The sequence below is a fragment of the Nicotiana sylvestris genome, chromosome 6 (assembly GCF_000393655.2).
Source record: "Nicotiana sylvestris chromosome 6, ASM39365v2, whole genome shotgun sequence".
NCBI lineage: Eukaryota > Viridiplantae > Streptophyta > Magnoliopsida > Solanales > Solanaceae > Nicotiana > Nicotiana sylvestris.
The window spans coordinates 114,773,459-114,785,181 of NC_091062.1; the positions used below are offsets into that span (position 1 = coordinate 114,773,459).

General features: G+C 35.9%; 1 protein-coding gene across 1 annotated transcript; it reads left to right on the forward strand.

The window, feature by feature from the left end:
* The first annotated feature begins 2,646 nt into the window (after positions 1–2,646).
* LOC104211732 (uncharacterized) lies at positions 2,647–11,579 on the forward strand. The gene is made up of 11 exons (XM_009760829.2): positions 2,647–2,899; positions 3,617–3,826; positions 3,941–4,146; positions 4,268–4,350; positions 4,469–4,629; positions 4,860–4,990; positions 5,247–5,516; positions 5,635–8,072; positions 8,181–8,289; positions 8,796–8,876; positions 11,339–11,579. The coding sequence occupies exons 1-11, from the start codon at positions 2,773–2,775 to the stop codon at positions 11,411–11,413; spliced, it is 3,891 nt and encodes a 1,296-aa protein (XP_009759131.1). The 5' UTR covers positions 2,647–2,772; the 3' UTR covers positions 11,414–11,579.
* Positions 11,580–11,723: the final 144 nt, after the last annotated feature.

Here is an 11,723-nt window from a genome sequence, read left to right on the forward strand (position 1 = left end):
TATGCAATTGAATTGAATAGATTTGGGCTATTTGGAGTCGAGTTCTCATGGCAAGAACGTGGTCTCGAGTTGATTATTGAGCCGGTTCGAGGTAAGTGGCTTGTCTAACCTTGTGTGGGGGACCTTCCCCTTAGGATTTGGTATATTTGATATTTGAAATGCCTTGTACGTGAGGTGACGAGTGCGTACTTGAGTTAATTTTTGAAAATCCGACTTTCTTTAAGTAATTTCAATTGTGTTCCTTTTCCTGTTTCATTTTACTTGCAATTTAAACCTGCTGTTAGCTTAGAAAAAGCATGTCTAATTGACTTAACTGTTTATTTGATTAAACTGCCTTAATTGAATTATGTGAAGCATGTTAGATTAGATTTACCTGTTTACTTGATACGAAATTGAACTTAATTGAGTATTCTTGTGTTGCTGCTGTGTGTTTTACTTTGGGACTACGGGACAACATCCCGGGAGATCCCTTGTACGTATTTATGATTTGAACTGAGGTGCAGGATACCGAGAGATCCCTGGCACGTATATTGAGGATACTGAAAGATCCTCGGGATACCAAGAGATCCCTAGCATATATGGAGGATATGGAGAAATCCTCGGGATACCAAGAGATCCCTGACATATATTGAGCGTACTAAGAGATCCTCGGGATACTGAGAGATCCCCGGTTATTTCCTTTTGATTGTTTTTGCCTTTGTTTCAGTTATTGAATTCATTGTCTTCCTGTATTAATTCTTAGTGTTAGTTTTCGACTGTACTGCTTATCTTATACTTTCATATATATATATATATATATATATATATATATATATATATATATATATATATATATATATATATATATTATTTTATCTCAGTAGGGCCCTGACCTTCCTCGTCACTATCCGACCGAGGTTAGGCTTGACACTTACTGAGTACCACTGTGGTGTACTCATATCCTTTCTGCGCATGTTTTTTATGTACAGATCCAGGTACCTTGACTCAGACTTACCATCCTTGAGGCGAGGCGACCCTTCGGAGACTTCGAGGTATATCTGCCGTGTCCGCAGACCGAGGAGTCTCTCTCTATTCTCTATTGTAGTTATAACCCTTCTGTATTTACTTGTTTTAGACTATTCTGGAGTTAGAGCACTATGTAATATCCTTAGCTTGTAATTCATGTGTTTTCGGGTTTTGGGAGAGATATATATTGGATTTGAGAGTTATATTTTGTATGCCGAGCAACACTTTTAAAACGATGTTTTATTACATTATTTATGTTTTAAATTGTATTCTTCCGCAAATTGATTTATCTTCCGCGTTTTAGGCTTACCTAGCCGTAGAGACTAGGTGCCGTCACGATGGTTCATGGAGGTCGAACCGTGATCGTGACAGGTGTTGAACTTTTTTTGGCATAAAATTATTATCAATCACATCATATAAAAACATAACTATTTGAACATGATGATGAAAAAAGTTAACAAGAGAACACATAGTATTAATATTAAGAACGTCATAAAATTGTGATGGATAATGCAACTGACGAGGAAAAGAATTTGTGGATTTCTCCCTTTGGGAGGAATTGCTCATCTTCAGGAGGGGCGAACTTTTGAGTCCTTTTTCTTTTTCTTTCTTTATAGTGAATTAAATTTTGTAAAATAAGAAAAGATAAAACAAATTCAGCAAAAAGAAATTTAAAAAGCAGTATTGGATAGGAAAGGTGGTCGGTGAAAATTGAAAAGAAAGAAAAGGAGAAAATAGCTTGATAATATAAGAAAAAAATCAGAAATAATTGGCCAGTTTTAAAAGACTTGGTGGGAGACAGAATCAAACCCTCGCCCTTCAACTTTCATAAAGTTCTAGCGCTCTTCCACAACCAAAGCACCCATAAGATTTCTTGTCTCATAGGTGCTTTTGTAATGTTTTATATTCGTTTCCTCAAATTTTCCACACAATTATATATACTGTGCGTCAAGGTTAATGAGTGCTCGAGCACTCGAATTTAATGTGCAGATCTGCCCCAATCTGTGTGGTTTGCAGGTTATTACACAGTGGAGAGTTTACCCAGCGTGCGCAGAATGCTCACTCAAAAGGTAAAGACTGTAGCAACTGCGAATTTTCCGGGATTCCAAAAAACACGTGAGCTTGGGCAGTAAAGAGTGAACCAGCAACATTCATTGCTTAAAACTGTCACTCGTACTCTATAATTCCACATTCAATAAAAATCCTGTATTAGAAAGGAAATTGATAAGGGATTTTCCAAATTTCGACCAAACCAAGATATAATCTTTTTAAAAATAAATTATAGCCTAGGTTAAGAGTATGAAAGTCAAACTAATTAATTTTGTCTTAATTTGAATAACAATTGTCTAATTCTTTTAAAATAAACTTTTCATACTTTGAGACTATATAAAAAAGTAGTACTATTATAAGTTACTGCAGTTCACAATTGAAATCAGTAAAAAATATATTATTTTCTTAATAAAAAGTGTTTGACTTTCAAATAATAGTTCTGATCATTTTAAGTGTCTTTGCTATAAATGATTTACCCAACTTTCTAGATTTGGCATTGGCACGTGTCAGTTGTCCTACATTTGGGACCCCTTCCTCCCGCTTGCCCCAATTTCAAAACCAAAGAATAAAATCCCCATTCCCCTTGACCATACACAATTTACCTCCTTCGTAACAAGTAGTATACATAATAGTAATAATAATACACAATTTGATGATTTCTTCAGTACGGGATAAAGCAAATTCAACTATTTTGAGCATCGAATTAAAGGTCGAAAAATGGAGTCGGATCTACGCCTCCTTGAAATCTCCGGTGAAGATGATTCTCTACTCACCCCACTCCCTCATATGGAGGATACCAATCCCAACGAGTTCACTCCCTTTTCGAATTTCATTTCCCCATTGAGTCAGTTCTTCCACTTTTTCTCTTCTATTTTTCTGTCTTTCAAGTTTCAATTGAGATTCACTAATTTTTTTTTCTTTCTAGAAGTTTCATCTTGTTTAGATATATCTGGATTTTTCCATTTTATGAAAAATAGGTCATAATGAGTTCGTAGGGTTAATTAGGTTCCGCATTTTTAGCCTGTTTAAATTACTTCCATCAAGTATAGTTTGTTTCTGAATACAATTTTTTTTTTTGCATTTAGGGATGGCAATGGGCCGGGGCGGGTTAAAATATTTTTTAAAATTTTTAAACGGGGCGGGTTGCGGGTTTAATGCCGGCAACTTTGAATTTTATCTTTTTTGAAATAAAGCAATCATTTCAACTGCAATTTCACATTCTTCTTCGCTAGCACGAATACTATTTTGATTTATAATTAACCAATTTGCATAAGTTTCACCAAAATGATATTACATAAGTCAACATATCGTATTAGTAATAGGATGATAGTAACCCATTTATTTTGGAAGATCAGCGATCTCTCACTTTTATGTTTATGTGATTCTATTAAACTCTCCATTTTATAAATAATAAAATGTCAAACTAGTTTGTTTTAGAAAAAAATTAAGCAGAAAACCGCCCCCCGGGCCCACCCCGCCCCATTGCCATCCCTGTCTGCATTGATACGTAGAGTAGTATAATTGGTAGTAGTAATTATTTACAGATTTCATCACGTTGCAGGAGGGCTAGAGGGTCGTGTTGATCCAGTAAAACCTGGCTGTTCCTCTTCCTATCGTAGAGGTTGCAGCAATAAAGAGAATATCAATACGGACAAAGCAGAAGTGCCTAAACTGAGCATTGAACCACTGCATATGAAGAGGAAGAAAAGGGGTGGTGGTTACAATTTGCGGAAAAGTTTAGCATGGGATCGAGCCTTTTCTACTGAAGAAGGTATATATGATTACAGTACAATTAGTATCTCTTTTTGTCAATGTAGAAAAATTTGTTAAATACTGCAGGGGATTGATTACAGAAAAAACCTACTTTATTCTTTCTTCTGTTTAGGTGTTTTGGATCCAATAGAACTTTCTCTGCTTAGCGGAACATTAGTTAACACATGCGGAGAGCCCTTGTTCACCATCAATGAAGAAGAGCAAAATCCAACTTCCAATGACTCCTTACATGATGCTAGTTCAGCTTATTTGAACTCGAACAAAAAGAGTACGCTTAAAGGAATTCGATCTGTAGCTTTAAAAGAAGATAAGCGGAAGGTCAGATCTCAGCTTATGACTAGCAGTAACTTTTCGGCTCATAAACTTTGGCGGTGACTTGTGATGATGTGCATCCTATTTCAGTTTGTTGTTTACTTAGTTTTTTCTTGAATGGTTTCAGGCCTCAAGTAAAATGCTAGCGTCCCGTAATGGTAGAAATGTCTCCAAATCTAGTGGCTGTTCTCGACCTTTGGCTTCACCTTCGTATCCTTGCACATGTTAGATATATTTGAGATTCAACTATTTTCCAAGAAGTGGTTAGTTTTTTCTTTTGTTGCTTTATATGGAGGTTTACAGATGATGAGCCTTAATATCATTTTAGACTAAAAAGGCCTGCAAACATGAATCATGGAAAATCTGCAACCAAGGATTCCAAGTTACCGAAGTTTCAAGTTTCAAAGCCAAGTTCTTGTTCGTTGCCCACAAGTTCTAAGAGTACTATACCAAGAACAAGTCATTTGAAGCATCAAGTGACTGATTCTGGTAATCTCTTTAATATTTATTGTCTATCCATCTGGCTTCTGCTGAGCGTAATTGTTTCCGTTTCAATCATAGAAACTGGATGTTTCAAAGTGTGTTGTAATAACTCAAGCAAGTTATACCCTTGTCAAACTTTTAGAAGGCATAACAATCTGCTATGCAAAAATACTTTTTGTATTTGCGCCACAGATAAGAGCATCATCTTTATATTTTCATTTTCCTTTCTCATGCAGCTGTTAGTACTCGGAAGAATGCGGGATTAAGGAGCTCTTCTAGAAAAGTGAGAAATAGCCGAGAGAAAGCAAAGCCTGATGCTGAACCTTTAAAGGATAAATCTTCATCATGCATTTTCAGAGGAAATGATGTAAGCATCAGTTCAAGTTTAAGCTCAAGGTTTAATTTCTATCACATCTTTTAAGGGGAAATGGCGTAAAAATTAAAATTTGAACTCAAAATTTTAGAGGAATTCCGTGTGATTAAGAACTCAAAAGAACTGTTCAAAGTTCACGCAACACAATACTAAAGAATTTAGCTTGGATTACATTCAATATATTTGGTAGTTAACCAACAGAATCATACAATCTTGCCCCCTCCTTTTTGCTCAATTCTAATTTGTGCAGAAGAAATCAACATCGAAATTACATGCATCAACTGAATCTTCTCCACCAGTTAATAAAGCTACCAGTACTGCTCTGGAGATGAATCCAGATGCCACAGTTTCATCTAGCCGAGCACATTCATCTCAAAGTCACGATGGATGTACACCATTTGCACTTCGTCTTCCTCAAAGCACTCCTACTGCTGTTAGCAGTATGCAATACCTGCCTGCACAAGCCATGAAACCATCGGGTCTGCGGATGCCTTCACCTTCATTAGGATATTTTTGTCAGGTATTACCAGCACTATTCTGGCAAAGCATTAGGTTTTTTACTTAAGGTGCATAGGCTGCTTGATGCTCACAACATAGCATTTTGTTTAAGACATAACCAACCAATATGGTGATTGCAGACAAAAGCTTCAGATACACGTCGCCTGTTGAAAGCCGAGTCTAGTATGTGCCCGTCGGAAAGGTCTGGTGATCGGAGGCCACCAGAGGCACTAGAAACACAAGAAAGCAAGGTCAACTTAGCAAATCTAAACTGTAGGATCCTAGGATTGGAATCAGAAAGCTCAACAGCATCCTGCAAAGTAATCAAAACAGGCTTGGAAGGAGACCGTGTGGAAAGATCGAATATATCAAGTGTTATAATGAAGCTTGATCCAGTCAGTGATAAGCTCAGAAATCCTGCTGATAATGTTGACGAAAAATTACCGCATCACATCGAGCACGAAGAGAAGAAACTTCAGGATGCAGAATTGCTGATGAATGGCAAGCAGCATCCACCACAAACTGGAAAACATGAACATATTAACAAAGATGATGATCTCATGAACTCCATCCCTGGTTTTAAAGAAAACAAAAGCTCTGCCGGATCAGATTTTAGAGAGGCTTATTTTACACAAGCTAGATACAATGCGCAATCTCTAGTTCTATGTGGATTGGAAGGTGCCACTAGCAATCCAAATGAAGCAGAAGAATCTGGCATTTGTTCAGTAACTGATGGTTCAATTTGTAGTTCACAGTATGGGAACATGATTAACTTTAGTGGGGAGGTGAGGGAGGAAGGTTATATAGGAAGCTGTAATAATTTACCTGGTAAAGAATTTGAAAAGGTCAAGTCCTTTGCAGCTGAAGATGAATGGATCTTCGATAACGATGAGCAGATTATGAAGATGAAGAGCAATTTGAATGAAGCACATCGAGAACCAAGGTATAATGGAAGTGGAAATTGTGAGTCCTTGAATCTCACATGTTCGGACTTTAGTGAAGAAAAGATGGAGAATTCAGAAGTTGCATCTCAGCATGAAGATTGTCAGAATCTGAAACAAGATTTTACCAAGCAGATCACTGATAGAGCACAAACAGGAGGTTTAGTAGTAGAGGTCTCAAGTGAAACTTTATCCGATGAAAATTGCAAGACTAATCCTGGTGGGGTTTCAATTTACTCAGAACATAAGTCCCAGGGTAGGAATGTATTGCATTCAGGTGATCAGTCCCTTAGTAAGCATGTGAGTATAGATCAAAGCCAAGATGGACAGATTGCTGAAACTGGTTTATCTGCGCCGCCATATCGACAAGATGAATGTGGTTTTGATAGATTTGATGTAAAAAGTGCTCAGTCAGAATTGGAGAGTAATAACATTACAGCAGGAGAAGATCCTGCAGATATCTTATATTTTGGTTCTAGCAAAGTTACTCTTGCTGAAAATTGTAATCATCCAACAGATGAAGAGTTTAATCATAATAAATTTCTTGGTAATTTAACTTCCTGTCTGGAGTTTGGTTCATCATCTAGTGTAACAACAAACGAAATGGTATCAGCTGTAACTGGTTCCATTGGCGAATGTAGAAAACCAATTAAAGAGTCTGTCTTGGAAGCAGTGGATGAAGCTGAAATTCGCGATTCATCAAACTGTCAAAATGAGGGTAATTTAACTTCCTCTGTGGAATTTGGTTCATCTTCCAGGGGAACGCCAGATGTAACTGGATTAGGTATACTTGGTCCAATGGGTGAAGGTAACAAACTGATCAAAGACGTTTTTCTCTTGGAAGAAATGGATGAATTTGAAATTCGAGATTCACCTAACAAGCCTAATGATGGTAATCAGATAATCAAGATGAAGCATGGTATGCTGTCTCCATTAAGCTTGAATGTTGAAGAGTCGCAAAAGTGCCGCCATGCGGATTTCATTCCTTCTAGTCCAACAGAACTGGGGTATCACAAGGTTGTATTAGAGATTCTAATTACTCCACCACAGCTTGGAGATAAAAGGCAAGCTAATGAAGTTGGAAAGACAACAAATGCACTCACGAATATCTTACAGATGGAGGATACACATCTGGAGTTACACGCCAACGATGCTCAGCTGTTGCCTGGAAAAGGTCCTATCAAACGCGAAAGCAGCAATGCCTTGGAGAATTTTCAAGATGCTCTTCCAGCACAAAGAAGTTTTGATAAAGGTGCATTAGAAAGCCCAAGCGTTCTGAACAAGGAGTCACTTTTGATTCATGGGAGCAGCAACGTTGCTGATGAACTGGATGTTATCCACGGTGTTGAGGATCGACTATCATATCCGGCGACAATTGAATCTTTATCTTTGAAACTTAATTCATCGACAAGTAAAATCCATACAGCAAGTGTGACAATTGATTGCATAGAACTTGTTGAAGGGGAACAGACCTCATCAAGAATCAAAAGAAAGGTAGTTGACATATTGAATCAAGATATTGTGGTGAAGGAATCTGAAACTGGGAAGCCTAGTGGAAGTGAGAATTCTCACAATGAACTTTTCCATGGACTGCAAGATACTGAGCAGTGCAGAAATGATAACACCAATTTGCCAGTGTAAGTATTTCAAAGATTTTTCTAATCCCAAAGAACTCCTTTGGTTTTTCTAGACTTGGACTTTCACAAATTACAATCTTTTAGAGAATTGCTATTTATTGATGGCAGCAAGAATACAGAGAACTGTCTGAAGGAAGGCAATCTTTTGATATTACCCCCACGGGATGCAGTTCCATTTTCTGATGAATGGTTGGCAGCAATGGAAGCTGCTGGGGAGGTAATTTCTTTCTGGAAAATGAACTGTATGCTGTGATCTGTCTAAAAGAAGCCAAATATAATTAAGCTTTGATTTCCTGAATCTGTTGTGATCTCCAAATTATTTGAAGCATACTTTTATTAGTTCCAGGACAAAATCTTCACTTTCCTGAGCAGTTTGTTTCCACACATTTATCTAGAACCTTCACTTTTAGCTGGTGCTGTTAAAGAACAACTGACTAGATATTAGCTGTTCATCATATTCTCTAGTGAGCATACCTCTGTATTCATAAAATGAAAGCCTAAATCATCCATTAATAGGTCCAGAGAAGTCAGCTAGCTTGACCTCCCTAAAAGCTACGTAGTTAAAGTTTAGTTCCGAATCTTAGGTTAGGCAGTGGGACAAACTTGGCTTGAGTGTCAAGCTCCACTGCTGTGAATATCTATCGGAAAAATGATTGAGCTTCGTTCAGTGGTGATCAAATACCTGTAGGTTATGTAATCGACTCTTGTATTCTGATTTTACAGGATATCTTAACCATGAAAGGTGGTGCTGTACAAAATTCACCCCAAGAGAAATCCTTGCCTGAGCCAAGCCCATGGTCTCCGGTATGTCACTATTTATAGATTCTTGTTTTCTTGTTTGAGGTTGCCTATGCCATATCTAACATGTATTCTACTAGCTAGAATGAGAATGCATTCAACTTTATTCTGTCTCATTATAGATAAACATATTTCACTGGGATATGCTACAAATTAGGGTGAGAACAGTTAATCTTAACCTTGTAATTGATAATGGTGCTGAGAATCATTTTACAAAATTAGAAATATCTTTTGGTAAGGTTAGGTACGATAAACCCTATGTGGTTTGGCCATTCCTTGAACTCATGCATACTAGGAGCTTAGTGCACCATACTGTCCCACAGAAATGCGTTTTGGTACTTTATGGAAGAAGTTTTATTCACTTTAAGTTTTTGTTAGAAAGTTTTTTGATGACTATAGTAAAATGCATCTTAATTCTAAGTGATAGATTGTATAATCGTTTGTTCAGTATATTTTCATGTAAGTGATAAACCTTATAACCGGTTAGGGCTCAATCATAGGATTGTAGGATCTTGAAAACTACGATTAACCTTTCACAACACTTATCACACAGTGATTTGTCATCAGCTAAAAATATTTTGATAGCTGAATGTTACACTAAACAAAGCCTCGACGTGATGCAGTAGTCTCCGATGGGAAATCTATAAAAGTAACAACAAAATAATAAAATCACACTAAGTTGCCTCTAAAAGTTTGATATAACGTATTAATTTGTACAGATTTCTATACAATTCAACACATCTTTTGACAGTAAATGCCAGTAGCAAAAAAGGAAAAAAGAAAAAAAGAACTACACTATTTCGGCCTTTAAAATGATTGGCAAAGCTGACATGAAAAAAGATATTAGAAAAATAAATGGGGTTTATGTGCTATAATGTTGTTCATATTGTTCCCGAACTAATAAAAATGCTGGGGTTTGTCATTAGTGTTAAAGATTTAATTTAAAAAAAAGCCGGATGCTGAGAGGACATCAGGAATATCTTGTTTTACTTGTGATCCTGATTGCAACTTTAACAATATTATTTAGGTGGTATTTATTCTTTTTAATCTTGTAAAAATGTTAAAACCAAATTAATTATTTCTGGATGTTCCAAGAGTAGAGATTTAGGAAGGTATGTGTATACTAGAAACCATCATCAGAGGCGGATTTAGGGGGCGGAAGGGGTTCCCCTTTGCCGGAAAATTACACTGTACATATAAGGCAAAATACATTTGTGCATCTATATATTTTATTTTAAATCTCCTTGACGTAACCCTAAAGCATAGCTCAGTGGTTAAAGGGGTTCAAAACCTTTGTGAGGTTGCTGGTACAATTCCTACTGGCCACAGTCTATTTTAATTTTATAACTTTTTCTTTTTTGGACCCCCTTAGCGAAAATCCTGTCTCCATCATTATTTATGTCCTAAATTCATCGCTTGAAGTTCCACCGGTAAAAGATGGTAGCTTTTACTAGGACTTTCCCAACTATGTTTATATTTTGATTACTAGGAGTATAAGAGCTTGTTTGGCCAAGCATTTGGGAGGCCAAATGTATTTTTTTTTGGGTCAGAACAAGTACTTTTTTAGAGATTTGATGTGTTTGGCCAAGATGGAGAAGTGCTTTTGAGCAGCAACAGAAGCATTTTTTCTACTTTTGGGAAGAAGCTTCAAATTAGCTTCTTTCAAAAAGTAGAAGCAGAAGCAGAAAATTAAATTTTTTAAGACAAAAGTATACTTACTATAAATTTATATTTTTCAAATTATCCTTCAAAATTTTTATTTTTTCCTTTATCTTTTTTGTTTCTACCATCCCTTTCTTTTTATTTATTTTATTTCTATTGTATTTTATTCTCCTTCTCCTATTCTTCTTTAAAATAGTCTCTCCACCATAAATAGATCTCTTTTTTTTATATAGGATTAATGAAGTGGATTCTAAATTTATACGGAATGACTATATTTTGATATATTTAAATCATTAATGTAAACAATAAGTAATACCGGATACCTAATATTGTTGCTTTGGATAACTAATATATATTGATTAAAATCTTTAATATATATTTTTACTTTATATTTTATATTCCCATTAAATAAAAAGAAAAATTAATTAATTTTTTTAATAATAAATATTTAAATTCATTTCTCTTTTAAATAATATACTACGCACTTGTAAATTGAATATGTACTGTCTTTTTCCGTAATTTGACACTTAAAAATACTTTTCGAAAAGATTGTTCAAACAGAATTTGCTTACTAAAGTACTTCTCAAATGAACTGGCCAAACACAAACTGTAATTTTTCAAAAGTACTTTTTTGAAAAGCAGTTCTCAAAATAAGTATTTTGGCAGCTTGGCCAAACGGGCTCTGAGTTATTGCTAGGGCCATTGACTGGTAGAAATGGTAAAATAGGCTGTTGCATATCATTATCTTGCATGTTGTGCAGCTTTCATTTTAGTTTCTTAAGCTGTTATCTTTCTTTGATTTGCAGGTGAAAAAGAAAAACAATCAACTTGGACCTTTTGACTGTACAAAGTTCAATCACAATATGCCTCCGGAGTCCTGATTCCTGTTTGGCTAAACTTGGTCTCATCCAAATTCTTTCATTCACCACTAACATGTTTCTGATTTAGCTTAACACTGCTTAGCAAGAAAAGTTGCTAACTGATACATTTCTCCAAATACACGATTTACACCCTTTATATTTAATTCTTTGCACACCGACTTTAAAAGATTCCTTTTTTTTTTTAATTAAAAGATTCCTTTGTTATTTATTTTATGTAAAGAGCAATATCTCATTCATGAAAAGTTGATCTTTGTTGAAGACAAAGCTAAGCTTGGAAATCCGCCGCGGAGCTTATCCAATCCATGCTTCT

Bases quoted from the DNA above. Each gene is read 5' to 3' on its own strand.
- LOC104211732 (XM_009760829.2), top strand. From the start codon at position 2,773: ATGGAGTCGGATCTACGCCTCCTTGAAATCTCCGGTGAAGATGATTCT. The intron at 3,827-3,940 runs GTATATATGATT...TCTTCTGTTTAG, and splicing joins AGCCTTTTCTACTGAAGAAG to GTGTTTTGGATCCAATAGAA. The intron at 5,517-5,634 runs GTATTACCAGCA...TGGTGATTGCAG, and splicing joins CATTAGGATATTTTTGTCAG to ACAAAAGCTTCAGATACACG.